Source organism: Pongo abelii, chromosome 22 (assembly GCF_028885655.2).
Source record: "Pongo abelii isolate AG06213 chromosome 22, NHGRI_mPonAbe1-v2.0_pri, whole genome shotgun sequence".
Classification (NCBI taxonomy): domain Eukaryota; kingdom Metazoa; phylum Chordata; class Mammalia; order Primates; family Hominidae; genus Pongo; species Pongo abelii.
Window position 1 is genome coordinate 26,160,428 of NC_072007.2, and position 23,237 is coordinate 26,183,664.

Genomic DNA, 23,237 nt, shown 5'->3' on the forward strand with positions numbered 1-23,237 from the left:
TGATTTTGAGTTATATCAACAACTAGATGCCCTCTCAGTAAAAAAAAACCCAACGAACATCTTATTCATAATGGAGATATGGGGGTACTAGCAATGATCCAGGCATGTCTGTCAAAATAAAGTGTCTTTCCCCTTTAAATATCTTTGTAAGGAATAATAAATAGTTCTCCTAATAACAAATATTGGCCATGGAAAGTTGTTAGGGACCACCCACACTATGTAAATAAATATTGTAAAACTAGCATCAGTGTTTGTTTTTGTAATTTTAAAAATTTTATTGGAACATCTGTGGAATATAAAGTAACAAAAGGCTCAAAACATTTTCCATTTTAATTAAGGGAGAAAAAAGGATGCACAAAAACTTCATTCACAAGCAAAGGGATGTGTATATATTTATGATGTGTAAAGGAATTTCTTGACAATGAATATCTACTTGTCCTTGCACAAAAATGATGGTGCAAGCTTTAATAGCATGAAGATAATATCTTTTCTTTCTAATGTTTAGTGCAGTTCTTCCTTTCTCCAATTCCCATATGTAGGTAAGTACAAAAACAAACAATAGAACCAAGTACATGTTTTAAATTTTCTAAGTGTATTAAATCTTTCATCTTATTTGGTCAGAACCCTGTCTGCAAGAACCTGAAAATTCCTCCATGTGACATGGTGACCTCCCAGGAAAAGCACACCTAGCTGGCCCTGGATAACTTTTGCTTTTGTCTATTTTTATTTGTGATTTCCAAGTAACATGTAATTTAAGCAAAGGGACTATTCACTTTAAATGGGGAAAAAAAAAAAAAAAAAAAAACCACTTGAAAAGCCCTAGTGTAGAAAGAGAAGAACTGAGCAGTTTCTTTTTGCATTTGGGATCTGGTCTGGCCAGCCTTTCCACTGAAGGTTGCATGATCTTGGGCACGTCTTGGAACCTGTCTTTCCCTCTGACAGTGCTCTCTCAGAGAGCTGCTAGGGTCAGTAAATGGCTACGATATCAAATTGAGCTAAGGCAGTCTACCAGGTGGGTCTTTATAAATCTTGACTTTTAACCATTTCATCAGACTTTTATTTTTGTAAGGCAGATGACTATAAAGAAAATGAAGGTAGGGATTGTATCTGCCTTTTTCTAGTATGTGTCTAACAGAGTAGATACTTAGACATTTCCTAAGTGAACTCATGAATGAACAAAGGCAATAGCAGTAGACATGGAAAGTTGGGAACAGATATAAAATCCTGGGTTTAAAATGTCAGTGAGGGTTGAATATCCTACTGTGGCTTGAAGATGCCTTACTGCTATGTCACATGCCCATATTCCAGCGCCAAGAGGCTAAGAGACCTCCACCTTTTGAGTTTTGGCAGTGGCAAGAAGGATCCGCTGGGGAAAATGAGTTGAGAAGAACCTCCTTCAGGAGCTGTTGTGGTAGGGCTCTTCATCTGCCTATTAAGTATCTGTAGGGAAAGAGCAACTACTTTGATCAATCAGGACAATGGTATAAAGTTTTCCTCTGTCTGAAAAAATATGTTAGGCTTTTCTGTGTTCATGAAGAGAGCTTTCCATCTAGCAGATAATATTCGCTGTCAAATATAGTTTAAAATATACCAATTCACAAAGGAGATTCATCTGTCTTTTGTGGCCCTGGTGAGTGCGTCATAATTATATAAGCACACAAAACTTCTTCTTTGATAATGATTTGCTTCCTGGCCTTTCCCTGGAAGTAGAATTTCATGCAGCCTCTTGGAATTTGTTCTCCTGTTCTCCATTTGTTCAGCCTCACGTGTAACTGAGGGAGTAAACATCTTCCATAAACCCCAGTGTTTATGACTGACTAGTCCTCCCAACTTGCTTGTCAGTTGTATTGATTTTATACTCCAGGCAACCAAACCAGTCATATCTTAAGGCCTTGCTTTAACAATATAATACCAGATAAAACTGCAATCTGAGGACTTGTGGTTTTTAATCTCTAAGATAGGCATGAGGCTTGAACATATAGAATATGTTACTTTCACCTTCTTGCAAGTTTCATCAGCAATGGTACACAGTACACTAGATACATCTAAATTATACCCATCTTAGGTTGTATGTTGCTGCTGCTCAATGTTACAATCTAAATTACATTTCTGTTTTCTTCTTTTTCCAACCACATTTAACTGTTTGGGAGTTAAACTCATTATTCACAGGCCATTCCAAATGCTTTTGGAAAAACAAAATTCTTCTCCCCAATAACTATATATTCATAGTACCAGATTTAACAACCATTCTTGGCTGGCATCATCATTATTCACCTTTTATACATGAGGCAAGGGGGACTCAGGAAGTTTAGAAGTCTGTACTACATTTTTCTGATAATGAATATTTGCTACAGAAAATTGTTAGGGACCACACACACTGTGTGACCAAATATTACAAAACAAGTAACAAAGTTTATATTTACAATTTATTTTATTTTATTGGACTATCTGTGGAAAATAAAGTAACAAAAAATTAAAAATAGAACCTAGCAGAGCAAAAACCAGACCCTGTTTCTCGCCTCTAGAGAGCATTCCAGACTGTCTAAAGAATGTCCCTGTCTTCTCACTGTCCCTGAACAACCTTTCCCTGATAACTGACCAGCTCGCCCTCATTTTCAAAGAGCTAACTCTGTCAACCAAGGGAAAAAAGATCTTTCAGTATAATTTTCTACATTGACCACCTGTCTCTTTCCATATTTAGACATAATTTGTGCTGCTAAATAAGGTTGCCCCTTAGCCATACAGACTAAACTCTGAATTTCAAGCAGATACTTTGTTTATAACTGCCTTAAGTCATTAGTTCTCAGGATGAGAAAACTGGTTATTTTAAGCACAAAAAATTTGGTAAGCAGACCAGAGAGAACTTTTCCTCTTTATTTAACGCCCATGGGTGAAACCTCAGGATGCTGCCATTTGAATTGCACTGCCATCGAGTCAGAGCCTTCACCAGAGGCACTTTTGTGTCTCTCCACCAGATGAAGACAGGCAGTCCAACACTCTAACCACGGCCCGCAGATGGTGGCCTGCCACCACCACATCTGAGCTCCCAGGATTTAAAGGACTCAACTATGTTCCATTCCTGTCCTTTTGTGGGTTTCCTCCTTCACCACCTCTGAGAAAGCCACAGTGTCCAGAAGAAGGAAGCAGTCCAGCATCAACAGTCAGAGCCCTCTGCAGCCTCTCTCACCATCTCCCCTCCACTCTACCCCTCAGTCTGTAGGTCAAGAATACAGAATGAATGGAAAAAAAATCTTCCACTAGACCAAACCCTGTCTGTGATTTTGGCTTTCTACATGCTGTTAAATTTTTGCAGAAAATGTTCTCTTCTCTTATTCTATTTCCCCTCTTTCTACCCTGTATTAGGACTTGTTTGAGTGTCTTTCCAAGTGGGGATCCAACATACACACTTCTATATTTGAGTGTATATTGTACATGTGTACACACACTTACAAACACACATATATACAAAAACATAAAAGTGTGTATATATGTATATGTGCACATATACACACAAATATGTATACAAATGCATGTGTGTGTATATACATACACATATATATAATACACACTCAAATATAAAAGTATACAGTCATTGATTTTGTTAGGATAACAGCTGTTTTTAGACTCCTATTCTGAAGGCTAACTTGTGGTTAATGACATTTTTTATCCAATGACAGAATTACAACAGCCTGCTCGTTTAGTTCAGTGTCATTCCAGAATGTTTATTTTGAGAATCATATTATTCTGACTTCACTCTGGTAATGTGAAAGTTTAACAATAACTCTGCTACATTAATTGTGTTATTTTTTTTTAACACCTCAGAGCTAGAACTGGAAGGTTTAAATGGCTAAGAGACAATAAAGAGAGGATGTGATAACCATTTCCAGGTGCATGCCTGGGTTAATCTCCAATGAGAGAGACTGTGTAACATGAATAGGGAACCACGACATGTGCCTACAAAAAATAAGGTACATTAGTTAGAGTTAAAGTCTGGGTTTTCTACCTATTAGGAAGAGGTAAGGAAATAAAAGGCCCTTAATATATTTATTCTACATAATTCAGATGTAGTCTAAAATAGTTGCAATTAGTGTGAGAACAAAGAATATTATCCTTAAAAATTCTGAAGGAGAGACAGAATAAATGCATAGGTCTATTCTAAGCACAACATTGGAAAAATTTGAATACTGTACTGTGATTAGGCTTGATAAATGCTAAGATGATTAAAATACAGTTCTCACCCTGAGAGAGGGCATGTGCTGGTTTGGGGGAAAAAAGTAATGAGTAAATAATTACAATCCAGCCATATGACCCAAATTCTTGAAAATATTGAACAAGAGCCATTAACTCTCTTGGGAAGGTTATAGGATATTTTCCAGAAAGGAGTTATATTTAACCTTCCTGAAAGTATGTGTGTCAACAGAGGAGGAGCAAGGGCAGCTCCCTGCAGAAGACATTCCTTCCTCTATAGACTACAGAATTAGAAGTGTCTCCTGAAAAGACATTTTCCTGATGCATGCCACTCAGAGGAGCCATTTTGCTCCAGCCTTCAACTCCTGATTGCTACTAATTTCAAATACTTTTCCTGAAATTTTGTGGTTCTCTCAGTGATTACTTTCATATTATTTTCTCTTTTCTGTCCCACTTCTGCTTTGTTTAGCAACTACCAGTACCAGTAATAGCTTACTTTATAGCAATTTATTTTCACAAAAACCCCTGTCAGAGACTTTAATAGCTATGTATATGTCCTCTATCTTTGTATTCATGGCTTCTCTTCATTTTCAAGATAATTGCATTGATCAAGTTATTGAGCTATGTGCATTCAGGAGAACATGTACTTTAACCCCAACCCAATTAATAAAAGCAGCTTTTGATGATACTGTGTGATACAGACCATAGAGACATGGTTTTGCTGCAGTGTTGTTGGATCAGAAGTTCTCGTGCACATGTATAATACCTCTCCGGGGATAACACTGGTTCCACCAGCATCTGTAAGAGGAATGTTTTACTTTGTCTGAACATTCTGCACCCCAGCACAGAAAGTATCATGGAGATGAGGTTTTGTACAAATAACTGAAAAAGTTAGTTGAGATGAAAACACGATAGACTAAGTTATTTATACTTTTCTAAATACTTAATCTAAGCATACATAAAAAATTTTCACTAAGATTTATTTAAAGCTAGAAGACAAAGCAAAACAAGCATTGTTTCCTTTTTCTGTGTTTCAGGTTGGTGCAAAAGTAATTGCGGTTTGTTTCACTGATTTGTTTCTGTGTCTCCAGTGGGTCCTCTTGCTATGCCCAATGCCCTTGGTGATATCCAGCTCAACAATGGGCAGGCACAGTTGTACATGTTTTACATGTAAGAAAATAATACAGAACCCAGATGATACCTAGTGAATTATACTAAGTGTATTGTACAAAGTAATGAGATGAGAACTTTGATGAATTAAAAATACTCTTTTAAACAAAGATTTCGATTTAAAACTGATATTTTATTCTCTCATTATTAAACAGTCCTGCTTTTGGAGAGGTGACTTTTTTTTTTTTTTTTTTTTTTTGAGACGGAGTCTCGCTCTGTTGCCCAGGCTGGAGTGCAGTGGCACGATCTCAGCTCACTGCAAGCTCCACCTCCCGGGTTCACACCATTCTTGGAGAGGTGACTATTGATTGATTGTTTAAGTATTTCAATTCCCTTCTAGTTTCTAAGCTGAAATCTGCATCAGTTCAGGGGACTTGGCCATCCTTTGTGGTGAGGCTTTTCTACTTCACAATAGTGCTCATTAATATATTAAGGACTCTTCTCTTTAAAAAGAACAGTTATGACAAGATGGGGCATTTAAAGTAGAGTGCACTGTGGTGCTTTGTGCCTGATCGCTGTCATGTTTTCAACAAGAGATATTAAAAGAAGTAAATGCCGGGTGGTCTCATGAGGGTATGGCGATTTAAGCCTTTGAACCTTGGGCATCCAGTATAACAAAATGGCTGGTTGCTTTGATGTGGCAACATGAGAAAATCTGTTCTTTTATTGTTTGCAAATGCTAGAATTCTTTCACATTGAAGTGATCACTTTGTATATATACCACAAGTTAAAATTTAATATGTTTTGAGAATGATGCCTCTGAACAATACGGACATCGCAAAAATTTGAAAGTTTCTTTTTGTATTTTTCCCCCTAAATCGTGACCTTGGATACACTGAATTTAAATTGTTTGGTTGTGGGAAAGTTATTAATAGTACACATTAATAGTAATGTATATTCATACTTTGTTCATAAAGTACCTTTTAAGATAAATTTATAAGATATATTTACCAAATGTATTTGTTTTTAGGAGTAATGTTTCACCAAAGGTTGTAATTTCAGTTATTGAAAATATATTTATATGGGATATAGATGGTATTTGTATTGATCTTTGTTAAGAATAAACTGTATAAAATGGTTCTTAAATGATTAAAAGTAAAAGTATGCATTGTCAATTGGTAACTGGTGATAGTGTGAAGTAAAAACAAGTTGCAGATAATTTTTGAAGGTTAGTCTATGTGAATAAGTACATAGCTGCTAGAAGTTTATACAAATAATGTAAATTCAATTTTTTTTTCTATTAGAAAAGAAGACACGTCAAGTGACAGATAATTTGTTTCTTAAAAAACTGTTTCCTACTAAACAAAAGATGGGTAAAACATACAGCAAAGAGAACCATCTCACCTGTATTCCAACCAATGTTTGGTACATAGCTAAAAGCTGATTTAATTGAATTTTAAAATGTGAGATTATGAGTGCTACCATTCTGACTGGGAGAAAAACAGGAACTTGTGTTATCAAAACAAGTTTCTCTGAAACGTATTTTACCTGGATTTAGAACAGACGTTTATAGGACATGACGATTTCTTATTCTCTCTGGAATATGAATGTATGATCTAAAATTTGACATCATCCCTTTTAACTTAATCCCCTCTCTGAAGATACCCTTGCTCCTGTTTATGGCAGAGGTAGTTTCCAAGTGATTGTCCATCCTGAAAGATTTCTATGAAATTATTCTGGATTTTGTTTCATTTACTTGCATGTAGTATGTTTCTCAGAAAGGCTTTTGAGGTACATTAACATTTTTGTTGTTTGACTTTGATTTTTTATGCTGAAAGTTGGCTGAAATATCATCTACTAAACATATATAATCAGTTAAAAGACATACCATGTTCCCAGATTGAAAGATGGTATATTAATCTATTACTCAATGCAATCTCACTAATTATCCAAATGTGATGTTTTAATGAAACTTAATAAACTGCTGGTAAAATTTTAAAAAATATATGTATGTAATTAAATTTGTGTTAAATGAAATTATATGAATAGATATTACATTTTTAAAAGTGGCTCAAAACTTAATATAGCTCCATTCATTCTACTCTTAGCCTTTAAAATTGCATTCCTTAATTAAAAAGAGAGCATTTTAAACATGCCAATAAAAATATTGACCATCTTAAAATCTTTAAATGCCTAACTACTCGGCATTTATTGCTGAATCACTAACATTCAAGATGGTTTACATATTTTAAATAGTCACAACTCTTTTCAAATCGGTCATGACTTAAATGCAGCTTTCATATTAGTTTCTGTTTTATGTTTTGGTATGCAATTTTTGCTACTGATAATATCCTTCCCATTTTAGTCTGATTTCTCTCTTTGACTGTCAGACTCCAGTGGCCCTGAACAATGTTTAGATTATTCTCCAAAACTTTTGGCTAAGGAGATAATTTTGGAAGTAAGCTTAATTCCTTCAGGTTTTGAATGTAATTAGCAGAGAACTGTTTTTGAGTGAAAGGCAGGTGTTTTGTGACTTTCATGGTGCTATTCCAAATATAAGTATATTAAATATCATTATTTCAAGAAATCGTATGTCGTTGCTATTTGAGGACTTCGCAAATTCTCTTTCAGGAAAAAGTAGCGTGTCTCTGGTAAGGGTTTTATATCATCCATTGGAAACTGCATCATATGTTTTGTATTTTAAATCCACTGCAAGAATCGTTGCTCCTGGTAAAAAATCAGAGTGCTCTCAGGATTCTAATATAATCACATGTTTAAACTGTGCTACAGACTTCCCAAGTGTGACTCATTGGCCTTTTGGAAGTCCAAGCCTAAACATGGAAGCTACTCGACATACGATGAGGAAAAAAATTATGAATGAACAACAAATTCTATGATCATACAGAAATTTAGCTAAAGTACATTATAGACTTACATATAACAAAAATTTAAAAATAACCCAAATGTTTGACAATAAAGTTTCTTTAAGTAAATTTCATATTGTGCAAGTATTAATGATGTCCAATATCATTTTCCTAATTTTGATATTTGATACATAAAAAAATTAAATGTCTTTGAAAATTGCTTCCAAGATAGTGCCTTTGGTTTCATAGTTGTGTGTCCTTTGTTTGTAAAATGTGACTTCTCCTTCAACTTTTAAATTAGAACTCCTCAGGGTGTACTAAATGACATATTATTGTAGATTAAGTGCTGGAAGTGCTCATCTCTTTTGCTTGTTTCCTTAGTGTCATTCTATAGAGCTCATTGACTTGAAGGTGACAGGGACTTACTTCTATAGATACTATATGTAATACCATATGTCAATATCTATAGATTCTATATTTGATACCATACATGAGTCAATCAATCAATCAACACATATGTAATCAAGGTTGGCAGTGCATTTACTCCTGAGTTAGGTGCTGTAGGACCACTGTTGTATGTGATCTTGCCTTCCAGAAACTTACAACCAAGTTGAAAAAAGAAGAGCCATAAAATAAAATAATAGCAAATTAATATAAAACCTGGATAAAGAATGCAATAACTAGGTGACCAATTTGAGAGTGCTTATTGGGACTTAAAAGAAAAAGAAATTGAAAAAAGGTGAGCCTGTGTTTAAAATTTAGAGAGTTATAGATATAACACAGACTGTTAATATTTTCTTCCAATATCCATTTTGTTTTACTATTCTTTTTTAAGGTGTTTTATTTTAGTTGTTTTTACATGTTACATGAACATTCATTCATCGTAATGCATATTTTATCACATTTTATTGATTGTCCAATATTCATTGTATTGTTTATCAATTTTATTGATTGTCCAATGCTGACATCTCCCTATGTCAGCATTTAATAATTTAATAATTTCTGTTGAACTTTTAAAGGGCATTGGGTATGTAATTTCTGTTGAACTTTTTAAAGGGCTTTGGGTATGTAATTATTTAACAAAGTGCACCAACCAGCAGAATTATCTATATACATAGAAGCGATTTTTTTTACAATAATGATGATTTAGTCATTCAATGATTATTTATTGAGTACCTGTTATGAGCCATGGACTGTCCCAGGTGCTGGTGATATAGAACTAAAAGAAAAAGACAAAAGTCCTTATCTTTGTGGAGCCTACATTTTAGTTACGTAAGTAGGTAATAAATAATGTAAGTAGGTAAAGTATACAGTGTGTTGATAATGATTAATAATAAAGAGATGCTGGGTACAGTGGCTCATGCCTGTAATCCCAGCAGTTTGGGAGGCTGAGGTGGATTGATCGCTTAGGCCAAGGAATTCAAGACCTGGGCAACATGGTGAAACCCTGTCTGTACCAACAAAAAAGTACAAAAATTATCCAGGCACACACCTCTAGTCCCAGTTACTTGAGTGGCTGAAGTGGGAGGACCCATCTGAGCCCAGGAGGTTAATAACAATTGTAGGTAGGGTAGTTGGTGAGAACTTCCCTGAAGAGATAATTCTTGAGTAACAACTTGGAAGACATGAGGCTAATATCATCTATATCTTGGGGAAGAACCTTCCAGGCAGGGAAACTGAAGGCTGTTTTCTTCACTGCAGGTGGCTGCCACATAAGGCTAGCACTTCCCTTTCAAGGTAGGGAGTATCGAGCAAGAGGCAAACACTTATTGCTTAGAGAAGAAAAAAGGACTAATTTTGCTTTAGCAAACCTGTTATTTTTATACTCTAAATAATATTATATCTAACCATTCCAATATTTTGAAATCAAGTATTATATAATTCTGATCATTAATCTTTACTAAAACTTTGTGTACATACTCTGACAAACAATCTTTCTTCCTCATGAGTTTGCTGAGTATTGTGGAGAGTGAAGATTAACAAAAATCGTGAGAAAAAATAATGTGATAGCAACTTAGAGATAGTTGGAGTGAAGTTAGATACATCCTTATTAGGAGTAAGAACAATCAAATCCAGCATTTGCCTCAAGACTCACATCTTTCTAAAACATGTCACTTCCGGACAAGAGGTGACTACCCCAATTAAGTAATTTATTTGTGTGCGAGGAGGATCTAACTCCAGAACTCTGTAAGAAAAAGAGGTGCTTTTGGATGCTGATAAATCCCCCCCAAAAATGTTATATTAAAACATACATCATGATTTATTTTGAAGAGTGTATGGTGTCTGCCCCATGACTGGCAATTCTGATCATCCACTTGAGAAGGGATAATCTCACCGTTTGTCAGTTGAGATGGCTGTAAACTGAAAATTATTATGAAAGCAGCCTGATGAAAGTACCAAGAACACTTTAATTAACACTTGCATGATTAAGAAATATAATAAATATGATGGTAAATATGATAAATAGCTTTAATCTCAATCCCTATTACAATCACAAAATTTAACTTCTCGGAGGAACAATCTGATGACTATGTACCGACATTTTGAAATTAAGTTTGACGTATTAATGTTTTTGGTTGAGTATCACTCTTTCTGTTGCCCCAGATTCTAGCGTTAGACATTTATATACTTTTCACTTCTCAAGCCAGAGAACCATAACATGATTGGCATAGATATCTATTCTGTTTTTTAGTTTCTAATATCTGAAAGTGTGAACCAATTCCAAAGTGTTGACATTATACAGTCATTTTTCATGGATGTACATGTTATGGCTGGCATGTAGTAGGACCAAGAAAACTGTAAAATATATAAATATCCTCAAACTACTGTTCTATTTCTTATACTTTTTTGAAACTGATCTAGTGATTTGCTTTTGATTTCCTATTGCAGTGTTTCATTGTCATCTAACTGATTATTTTAAGTGATTTAATTATATTATAAGATGAATAAAATTCAGGCTTCCAGTTGACAAACTAGCTTTTGTTCCCTGAAGAAATTGGCAGAAAAGGACATGTCTATTCATGATTTTTTGTCCTCACCAATTTCTACTTTAAGAGACATGTTCTCAAGTAGAGAGGATTTTCCCGCAGACAGCATTAATTGGAAACGTTGTAATGACAATAACAAGTATGCAGAAATCTAGTTGTTTAGAAGAAATTTTCTCTTTCTTCATGAATATTTGGACAAGTTATTCCATCAAATGTCTGATACATTTAAAATGAGGCCAAGCAGAGATGCATTTGGTTCACAGTTTTCCAAAGTGTGTGTTCTAGAACACTTTTTATCACTAGATTTCTGCTGGGTTTGTGTGACAGTGCATCTTATCTCCCTCTTCATTAAATACCTTATTTCTCATTCATTGTTTCAAGGTTTTTTGTTTGTTTGTTTTTTGTTTTTTTGTTTTGTGTTGTTTTGTTTTGTTTTGAGATGGAGTCTTGCTCTGTCACCCAGGCTGGAGTGCAATGGCACAATCTCGGCTCACTGCAACCTCCACCTGCCGGGATCAAGTGATTCTCCTGTCTCAGCCTACCGAGTACTTGGGATTACAGGCACCCCACTATGACCGGCTAATTTTTGTATTTTTAGTAAAGATGGGGTTTTGCCATGTTGGTCAGGTTGGTCTTGAACTCCTGACCTCAGGTGATCAGCCCACCTCGGCTGCCCAAAGTGCTGGGAGCCACCGCGCCCGGCCTTTCAAGGTTTTAATATCTCCCACAGCAAAGAAATCTGATTAACCTTGCTTAACCCAATGTTTACCAAATGTATTTACTGACAGAATACTTTTTACATCAGATCAATTAACATATTCTGAGACTAGCATTTCCGGAAGCAAATGCTGCTAAAACACCTTAGCAATTGCTGTGGGAATGAAATCCATATCCAGTTAACAGCGTTTTTCAGTGTTGTATAACCTTGTGGACAACTTGATACTGGTTTAGATTCTTGAATTACTGACCTTTTAAGAAGTCTGCAGGTGAATAATAATTGGCCACATACAAAGCAATGCACTTAGAGCATTATTTTAAGTTCCGCACTTGGAAATTTGCCAGCACTACTTTGGAAATGGCAACTAAAGCAAGCATTTCATATACTGGATTCTATGGAACTTTGCTGAATTTGGAGACAGAAATGCATTAAGCAGCATTCAATATAACTGGTCTTAAATGTGGGAGGGCTTAGTGTTTATTTGCAACACATAATTTGTTGGGAGCCTTAAGGCTCTTTAGACTCCAAAGTGTTTTCCTCACATCCTATCACTCAATGAAATTCCAGCTTTGGAGCTCCTCCACCTCTCATTGGAATTAGATAATCAAAACAACCCTGTTATTTTGTATCCTATGCCTCTGCTTAGCCTTTTTCTCTTCCTAAAATGTCCTTCTCTTTTATGCCTCAATCAGTGCCCTTCATAATTCTGTGCTACCTTCAAATGACCCTTCCTTCCTCACACCTTTCCTCATTCTCACCATGGTGACAGCTGTTTGTCCAGGCTTTGCTGAGGTAATCGAAATGTTTCCTCTTTTCTCTGTGTCTTAACAGGACTTTGCTTGCCTCTTTGTCACAACAGATTCTATGAAATACTGTTACTGGGAAACACGTATAATATTCCACCAACATTTCCATAATCACAGACGGTGTTTTGCTTATGATGACTAGTGTCTTTCACGGAGTAGAAATGCAAAATCATACGGTATGGCAACTTAAAAATTGGTCTTGACCAATTTCTTTTACACTAGGGGTGTCACATGAAAATGCAGGTTGAAAATCACATTTTGAGTTTTTTTTTAAATTTATTTACTAAGATACACACTGGCTACTTCACATGTAAACAAAGAATTTATTTCTTGAGGATCCTGGCGTTATTGGTACGCTTTCTTGTTGTCACTTGGTTTTGGCCATTTTTCAACTGGTCAAAATTAAAAAAAAAAATTTTTTTTCAAAGCAATATGACACCTACAATTACATTGTTAATTTTGGCTCTCCTTATCTTTCCAGATAATTGTTCTTCATCTGTTTTATTCCTAAGTTAGAATTCTTTAAAATAAACTTTTAAATAATTTCAGACTTATGAAAAAGTTTCAAAAGTAGTACAGAAATTTCCTTACAGTTTTTAAGCAGCTTCCTTAAAGGTTAACATCTCACATAATCAGGGAACAGATATTGAAAACAAAAGATTAACATCGAAACCATCCTATTAACTCATCTATAGACTTACTTAAGTTTCCTTAGTTGTCTCCCTGAGGACTTATTTCCTCAGTCTAGGATCCAATCCCTGATCCAACATTGCAGGTAGCTGTCAGGCACTTTGCCTCCAATCTGACATTTCTTCAATCTTTCTTTGTGCGTCAAGAATTTGACATTTATCAAGAGCGTTATCCAGTTATTTGGTAGAACATCAATTTCAGGTTGTCTGCTATGTAAGTAGCCATTATATCCTTTGAAAAATAGTCTCAGGTATATTTCTGAAGATTACTTGGGTGGAAAGCATTTGTTTCCCAAATGCTTTGTTGACTTGCATCATTACTTTCCATGTGAGAAAAATGCATGTTTTAGAGTCTTAAAAAAAAAAAAAGGCAGAAATATCTTATTTTCCTCTTTCCTGATGATTTGTCCTATAATAGTCTTTGGAAAGATTTATAATGAGATTGAGTTTCAGAGCTTTGTAAGCCTCTGTTCACATGAGTATAGATCCTTTATCAAAAAATATTTTTAAAATATGAAGTTATTTATATTAGCATTCTCCAGAGAAACCAAATCAATAAGATACGTATGTAGATAGATATATGAGAGGTAATTTGTTAGGGGAATTGGCTCATGTGATTATGGAGGCTGAGAAATCCCATCACAGGCCATCCGCAAGCTGGAGATCCTGGGATGCCTGTAGGGTGACTCAGTGCAAGTCTTCAAGCCTCAGAACCAGCGAAGTCGAGGGTGGAACTCTCAGTCTGAGGCTGAAGTCCTGAAAACCTGAGGAGCCTCTGATGCAAATACCAGGGTCCAAATGCTGGAGAGCCTGGAATTTTTGGTGTTGGAGTGTTATAGGAAAGGGGTCCTGATCCAGACCCCAAAAGAGGGTTCTTGGATCTTGTGCAAGAAAAAATTCAGGGTGAGTCCACAGTGCAAAGCTTTCAAGTTTATTAATAAAGTAAAGTGGTGAAAGTACAGCTACTCCATAGGTAGAGTAGGGTGTTTCTGAAAGTAAGAGGAGAAATGCATTCACACTAGATACAATACTTGTTTATGTATAGTATAAAAAAAGATCATGGGGACGTGCTCTGCTACTAAGGTTTGCGACAAAGGATTAATTTTCTTAATTAGTATATTTTGCAAGAATCAATATTATGATCTTTAAAGCAAAATTAGGAATGCTTCTTTTCTCAAGATAACAGGATATCAGGACACTCCTAAGTCTGGGTCTGTTTAGTAAACATTATCAATCTGTTCCCTTGCCCGTAAACATCTAGAGACTAGGAATACCTAACTTTCTGGGAATGCAGCCCAACAAGTCCCAGCCTCATTTCCCTAGCCCTCACTCATGATGGAGTCACTCTGGTTTGAAAGCCTCTGACACCAGGGCAGGAGAAAAGGGGTGTCCTATCTCCAGGAGAGAGAGGGAATGAGAATTTACCTTTCCTCTGCCTTTTCCACCTACATTGAGGGTGGATCTTCTCCACCCAAACCAACGACTCACACAGTAATCTTCTCTGGAAACATCCTACTAGACACACCCAGAACTAATGCTTTACTAGCTCTCCAGGTAGTCTTTAATCCAATAAAGTTGACACATAAAATTAATCATCACAGTCTTTTTTTTTTTAAACCACATAAGTTATCCATTTTCTTTCTTAGTGACTACTAGGTAGGTAGTATTAGACAACTTGAAATGTTGAAATTTAATTGTTTCAAGTTATCCATTAATTATCCTGGTTAGAAAATCAGGCTTGATTGATGTACCTCTTTAATGAATAGCGCAGTGAAATCACATTAAAATGTGATACTGTTAAACCGATGTGTTAATTCTTTGACACACTTGCTTTCCTTCTTTCATTTTCCAGTGTGCCTTTCTCTCTCAAAAAGTTCCCAGACTCTGCTTTTTCACTAACTTCCTTATTCATTTTGACCAATTCCTGCATTGACCAATTTACCCTATTCAATTTGCAATCTGATTTCTTTCCCTACCACTTCATGAGACTGCTTGCTCCCTCAAAAAGTGCAAATGACTTTCTAAGCTAAATCTGCTACTTGCATGCATCATTGACAATGCTGGCCACTTTCTTTTTCAGTGAAATTCTTACCCTCTTGTAACATCTGACAAACATTATCTCTTGCTTCCCTTGCTGCTTCTCCAAACATATCTTCTATTCTCATTTTTGCTGCTTGTCTTTTCAAATATAGGCATTCCACAGGTTTATTCTTCAACCATGCCGTGGTTAGAGAATGCTCAAATGCTCCCAAAGCTTCAGTTATCACTTTCGTGTAACTGACTCAATCTTTACCTTGAATTTGGATATTCATCCTGAACTTTTTGTTCTGAATTTCCCATAGGTACTACAGATTCAACTAGGCACTAAACTGAGATTATTAGTTCCCCTTATAAACATCAATTTATTTCTCCTACTCTCACTCCCTGATTTGGGCTGAAGTTAAATTCAGTGTTTAGGTTCTCCCATCCCACTTGTCCTCTGCCTCCTAAACCATGTTATTCTTTTAATCTGGATTATTCTCTCCCTCTCTCACTTTATGTTTGAACATGATAATTTTTCATTTAGGTACAGCCTTGAGTTCTATCTCAGTGATACCTACCCTGTTCAATTCAGAAAGAATGAAAGAACTCTCATGTAATTAACTTCATTGCATCATGTTTCATCATTAGTTGTAGACATGTCTGTATGGTTTTCCTCATCAGAATGTAAGTCTCTCAAATGATCTTTGTGGAACTTGTAAGTCGGTCATTACCTTATTTCTTTCTTTTTCTTTTTTTCTTTTTTTTTTTTTTCGAGATGGAATCTTGCTCTGTTGCACAGGCTGGAGTGCAGTGGTGCAATCTCCGTTCACTGCAAGCTCCGCCTCCCAGGTTCACGCCATTGTCCTGGCTCAGCCTCCCAAGTAGCTGGGACTACAGGCACCCACCACCACACCCAGCTAATTGTTTGTATTTTTATTAGAGATGGGGTTTCACCTTGTTAGCCAGGATGGTCTCGATCTCCTGACCTCGTGATCCGGCCGCCTCAGCCTCCCAAAGTGCTGGGATTATAGGCATGAGCCACCATGCCCGGCCGCTCATTACCTTATTTCTATAATGATTTGTGAATTGGCCTGAAATAACTCATCCCTGGTTTGTTGTTGTTGTATTGTGTTTTGTGATTCAGCCCTGCAAATGGCATGCTCCTCCCAGGAATGATAATGCTACACTGTAACACAGATCTTTGGTGTTTCAAAAAACCCATCCATCCATGTCTTCATTTATTTGCAAAACAAGGGCAGGAAAAACTAGAATTAAATCGTTAATTCTCTCTCGGTCTCTCAGGGCAATATATTGGGCAGTTACTTGAGTGAGATATTTTTTATCAAACCAAATATGCTGAGGCAGGAATAACATCAAATGTGTCTGTGATGTACTGTTGCTCTCATTAGTTATCTGCAGATCAAACAGGTATCTGTTCTAACACTTCGATTTTGAAACTTAATGCTGTGTTTGTTAAATTTACTTAATTAGGACCTCTTAACACCTCAGATAGTCGCTTAAAACAACAACAACAAAAACAACAGTAATACCCAGCTGTTAGCCCTGCGGATGAAACAGTAAATGCAAAGTTAACACTTTTTAAAGGTGAATATGTACATTTTGATGCCTTGACAGCATTCAGTAAAAATCAATTGTGCTTAGAGATAATCTACTAAGTTGCTGATTGTTTCTGGTCCTGTAACTCTTAATAAATATTGAAAATATCTAAAAGATATTGATCATTATTTAGGGGAAATGTATGTATATGCATAAATGCAATCTTTTATAATCTAAAAATACTTTTCAGGAGCTCTTTCTGAGATGAAGAGAACTCTCAATGTCAAGATTTCAACAAGAAGAGAATGGAATACACGATACGGTAAGTGACTTGCAAAATAGACCAATGTGACCACATTTCTAGTGCTCCATTGGGCAGTTATCACTTGTAAGTTGCATGCATAGAAAAATGCATACTTATGGTAGTCACTGTTGCAAGCAGTTCTGAAATATTAACACAGTTGATCAAAATTGTTCCACTCCTAAAAGCTTATTTTGATAAACTTGGTGTAAAAGATACTTGGCTATCACTCATGGCAGGTGATTTTACTCTAATTTTTAATTAGGGAAAATTAAGGTTGCTTATGTGATTAATGTCACGCACGTCCATGTGAAGAGACCACCAAACAGGCTTTGTGTGAGCAATAAAGCTTTTTAATCACCTGGCTGCAGGTGGACTGAGTCTGAAAAGAGAGTCAGCAAAGTGTGGTGGGATTATCATTAGTTCTTGTAGGTTTGGGATAGGCAGTGGAGTTAGGAGCAATTTTTTGTGGGCAGAGGGTGGATCTCACAAAGTACATTCTCAAGGGCGGAGAGAATATTACAAAGTACCTTCTCAAGGGTGGGGGAATATCACAAAGTAACTTCTCAAGGGTGGGGGAATATCTCAAAGTACCTTCTCAAGGGTGGGGGAATATCTCAAAGTACATTATCACAAGGGCGGGGAGGGTGTATTGTCATAAGGTCAGCTGATCAGTTAGGGTGGGGCAGGAACAGGTCACAATGGTGGAATGTCATCAGCTAAGGCAAGACCTGGCTATTTTCACTTCTTTTGTGGATCTTCAGTTGCTTCAGGCCATCTGGATGTATACGTGCAGGTCACAGGGGATATGATGGCTTAGCTTGAGCTCAGAGGCCTGACATTCCTGTCTTCTTATGTTAATAAGAAAAACACAACAAAATGCTGGTGAAGTGTTGGGGTGGCAAAAATTTTTGCCGGTGGTATGGAGAGATAATGGGCGATGTTTCTCAGGGCTGCTTTGAGCAGGATTAGGGGCAGTGTGGGAACCTAGAGTGGGAGTGGTTAAACTGAAGAAAGATTTTGGGGTAAGGGGTAATATTGTGGGGTTGTTAGAAGCAGCATTTATCATATAGTTTGATTAGTGATAGTCTGGATGCAGTTTTGTAGGAACTGAGAGATTAATCGGAAGACACAAGGGCCAAATAAGAGAAAGAGAAAAACAAGTATTAAAGGTCTAAGAATTGGGAGGACCTGGGACATCCAACTAGAGAGTGCCCAAGGGGGTTCAGAGTAATTATTTGCTTGTTAGATGAGTTTTTGGGCTCTATCCTTGAGTTTTTTTATGTTGTCGTATACCAGGACAGATTGATTTAGGTAAAAACAACACTCTTCATTTAAAAATATACAGAGTCTTCCTTTTTCAGCATGAGTAAGTCAAGGCTTGTTCCTGTTTTCTTATATTAATAATAATGATAAAAAAAAACAAAATAGAAGTAAAGTGTTGGTGTCATGAGGGAAACAGGAAGCTGTTCAGTCCTATATTTGCAAATTGATTTGGGGGGGTAAGGCTGACTAGTGTACATGTGCCTGTCTAATTAATAGGTAGACACATGTAGGTGAAGGAGCCACAGAAGAAGAAGAGAGCTTTGTAAGGCAAAACTGGAAATGTAAAGTGAAAAGATGAGAGGGAGCACAAAAACCGGTATCTTTCACCCAGACTCTTAGGGATTTAGTAAGGGCAGCAGCTGCTAGAGGTTGTAATGGGGGTTGACGGGGCAGCTGGGTAGAAGGGGAGGTTTGATTTTTATGGTGTATGAGAAAATGCAAAGTGTCTACGAGTAACCTTTCGCTGCTATTCATGGGGCTGGGTATGAGCAACCAAGAGGAGGGGCTAAGAGGAGAGTCCGAAGAACAAGGGGAAGGTAGCTAAGGATGGAGTGAAATGCAGGGCAAATATTTTAAAGGAAATGAGAGGTTCTAAGAGGCGGGCTAGTGGCTTGTAACTTACATGGAAGAGGTTATGAAAAGACAAAAGAATGGACTGAGCTTGTGAGGCAGGAAGGATGAGTTTTCCATGATCTAAGAACCACTTGCCCTGGGTTGGAAAAGACTGGTAGAGCAGGTTTTCAGAAGAAGAGTAGGTGGGAGCGATAGAGGAGAAAAAAAAAAATACTCGCCCTCTGGAGTGGGGGCTGGAATATTAGCGGGTGTGGAGGCATAGGTTATTTTTTTTGCAATAAGATCAGTAGGTTTCTGGTGTCCTTTACAATGAATGATTCCAGCCTTGGCTGGCAGGAGAACAACCTTAAGGAGGGCCTCTATTAGGGAGGCATTGATAATGGAAGAGCTTTGTGTGGTAAGGAAGCCTCTTTCCTTACCACAGCATGGTTATGGAGGATGTGGAAAGCATATATGGAGTCACTATAAACGTTAATGTGCATTCCTTTAGCTAGAGAGAGCACACGAGTTAAAGCAATCAGTTTGGCTTGTTGGGAAGTGGTGGAGGGAGGAAGTGCAGCAGCTTCAATAATAGAGGTGTGGGACATGACAGTGTATCCAGCTTTAGCTGGTGAAAATTGATTGAGTGTAGAACTGCCATCAATAAACCAAGTGTGGTCTGGGTTTGGAATTGGAAGATTAGAAATATGAGGAAAGGGAGAAGATCCTATGTGTGTTAGGAAAATACAGTCATGTGGTTCAGGACTTGTGTTGGGTGCTAAATGAGAAGCTGGGTTGAAATCAGGCCCATGGGTAATAGTTACTGTTGGAGTTTCAACAAAGAGTGAATAGAGCTGGAGGAGTTGGGAGGCAGACAATAAATGTGAAAGATATGAGGAGGATATTAATGCTTGAAGGTTGTGAGAGCTGTAAAGGGTAAGTGGAGCATAGCCTGTGATTTTTGAAGGCCTCTAGAAGTATTTAAATGGCACAAACATGAAGGCCAGCCAAGAATTGTGAAGTTGAGTTGTTTGGATAGAAGGGCTATAGGGCACGGTCCCAGCTCTTGTGTAAGAATTCCAACTGCACAGCCCTGTACTTTGGCTGTGTGTAATGAAAAGGGTTGGGATGAGTTAGGGAGAGCTAGTGTGGGAGCAGCTTCTAGGGCTGTTTTTAAGGAATAGAAAGAGTAGTGGGGAAAGCATCTAGGATCTATGGGGCCAGCTAGGTTTCCTTTTGTGAGTTTATATAATGGTTTATTCAGGATGGCAAAATCAGGTATCCAAAGGTGAAAGTACTTAATCATGCCTAGGAAGGAAAGGAGTTGTGGCTTTGTAGAAGGGGTTGGGTTTGGGAGATTAGCCGGACATGATCAGCAGGGAAAGCACATGTGTTTTTATGAAGAATCATGCTGAGATAGGTAACAGATGAGGAAGAAATTTGTGCTTTGGAGGGGAATATGTGATATCCCTTTGAGAATAGATGTTAGAGGAACAGGAGGGTGTCCTGTTGAGAAGATTTTGGGGGGCGGGGGGCTATAAAGTAGAAGGTCATCAAAATATTGAATAAGGTGGACAGAATGAAAGTAAATCATGAGAAAGGGCTTGACTGAAATAATGGGGGCTGTCTGTGAAGCCTTGCGGCAGTACGGCCCAGGTAATTTGCTGAGCCTGATGGGTGTCAGGATCAGTCCAAGTGAAAGCAAAGAGAGGCTGGGATGAAGGGTGCAAAAGAATAGTAAAGAAAGTATGTTTGAGATCCAGAACAGAATGATGGGTTGTGAAGGGAGGTATTGAGGTATGGCTGTAGCCCAGGAATAGTCAGGGAAACAAATGATTTGGCTAAAATGTCTCGACCTAATAAGGAAGCTGGGCAGGTGGGAATAACTAAAAAGGAGTGCATAAAAGAATATTGTCCAAATTGGCACCAGAGTTGGGGAGTTTTAAGAGGTTTAGAAGCTTGGCTGTCAATACCCACAACGTTATGGAGGCAAGGGAAACAGGCCCTTGAAAAGAAGGTAATGGGGAGTGGGTAGCCTCCGTATTGATTAAGAAAGGGACAGACTTACCCTCCACTGTAAGAGTTACCCAAAGCATCTGTGATGGTCCAGGAGGCTTCCAAGGCGATCGGGCAGCATCAGTCTTCAGCTGCTGAGCCAAGAAGATCTGGGAAGGAGTCAGAGAGCCTTGGGCCAGAGTTCCAGGGGCTCTGGGAGTGGCTGCTGGGAGAGTTGGACAGTCCAATTTCCAGTGGGGTCCTGCACAGATGGGACACAGCTTAGGAGGAATCCCAGGCTGCTGGCATTCCTTGGCCCAGTGGTCAGATTTCCGGCACGTGGAGCAACATCCTGGGGGAGGAGGTTCTGGAGGAACACCTGTTCTCTGTGGTTTAGGCAATTTGAAGTTCTTGTGTGCTGGAGATAAGGCTAGGGTTTCTCTCACGGCAGAGGCAAGTAATTGCAACTCAGAAATATGTTGCCACTTGGCTGACTCTTTTTTATTATTGTACACCTTGAAGGCGAGGTTAATTAAATCCTATTGTGGGGTTTGAGGGCTGGAATCTAATTTTTGGAGCTTTTTCTAATGTCAGGAACAGACTGGGTAATAAAACGCATATTAAGAATAAGATGGCCTTCTGGCCCCTCTGGGTCTAGGGCGGTAAAGCATCTAAGGGTTGTTGCTAAATGGGCCATGAACTGGGCTGGGTTTTTATATTAGATGAAAAAGAGCCTAAACACTGATTTGGGAAAGGTCTGATAGAGAAAAAGGAGCATTAACCTTGACTATGCCTTTAGCTCCAGCCACCTCTTTAAGAGGAAATTGTTGGGCAGGTAGGGGAGGGCTCCTCGTGGAATGAAACTGTAAGCCAGACTGGGTGTGGCAGGGGAGGTGATAGAAGGGTTGTAGGGTAGGGGAGCAGAGGCTCAAGAAGAGTTGGAGCCTGATTCAGCCTGGCAGGGAGTGACCTGAGGAGGAGCAATCTGGGAAGAAGGGGAGAGGTCAGATGGGTGGGTAGAAAAGGAAGATTCAAAAGACTTAGTGACACTTGGGGTTGGGACTGAAGGAACAGACAGAAGAGAAAGAAGAAAGATTTGGGACAAGTCGCATTGGGAGCAGAAACTAGGGAGGGACCGATGTGTAAAAGAATGGCTGGATGTCAGTCACCTCAGACCATTTGCCCATTTTTCGACAAAGTTATCTAGATCTTGTAGGATGGAGAAATCAAAAGTGTCGTTTTCTGGCCATTTAGAACCATTCTCGGGTTTTGGCACCAAATGTCATGCACATCCATGTGAAGAGACCACCAAACAGGTTTTGTGTGAGCAGTAAAGCTTTTTAATCACCTGGGTGCAGGCGGGCTGAGTCCAAAAAGAGAGTCAGCAAAGGGTGGTGGGATTATCATTAGTTCTTACAGGTTTGGGATAGGCGGTGGAGTTAGGAGCAACTTTTTATGGGCAGGGCTGGATCTCACAAAGTACATTCTCAAGGGCGGGGAGAATATCACAAAGTACCTTCTTAAGGGCGAGGGAATATCACAAAGTACATTATCACAAGGGCGGGGAGGGTGTATTGTCATAAGGTCAATTGATCAGTTAGGATGGGGCAGGAACAGGTCACAATGGTGGAATGTCATCAGTTAAGGCAGGACTTGGCTATTTTCACTTCTTTTGTGGATCTTCAGCTGCTTCAGGCCATCTGGATGTATACGTGCAGATCACAGGGGATATGATGGCTTAGCTTGGGCTCAGAGGCCTGACAATTAGAACATACATATTTGTGATCCTACAACCATGGAGTTTCTTAAGATGACATTTAGGATTATAATACTGGTTTTAATAGCAAGCCAGGAATTTACAGTGTCTTAAAATGTGGCTATTACTTATTCAGACTATTCAACACACATATGTGACAGTTAAATAAGTATATCCTGATATTTACAGGGCTTTTTAATTGTTTACAAAAGTAAGTTAGTTTTATGTAGTTTATAAGAATCTTTAACGTGTTGAGTTATTTTCTTTTCTTGCTGTGTTTACTACAGTGAGTATATTAGGAATGTATTTATTAGGTAAGTCCCTTTTTTACTTCTTGTGCTATTCAGGGTCTCCCAGACAATGAAT

At 37.9% G+C, this 23,237-nt stretch overlaps 1 protein-coding gene across 8 annotated transcripts in view; it reads left to right on the forward strand.

Moving 5' to 3' along the window:
* The window catches only part of LOC100936428 (uncharacterized), a 600,254-nt gene that overhangs the window by 330,592 nt on the left and 246,425 nt on the right, over window positions 1-23,237 (forward strand). For 7 of the 8 annotated variants that reach the window (XR_008517430.2, XR_008517435.2, XR_008517431.2 and 4 more), the window contains one exon: window positions 17,192-17,263. Coding sequence is in view for 1 of the 8 variants with exons in the window: in XM_063720861.1 (XP_063576931.1) it covers window positions 17,192-17,263 (72 nt within the window). In the remaining 7 variants the exon portion in view is untranslated. Of the gene's footprint in view, window positions 1-17,191; window positions 17,264-23,237 lie in introns of those variants that run through there. The other variant, XR_008517427.2, reaches the window with a different exon arrangement.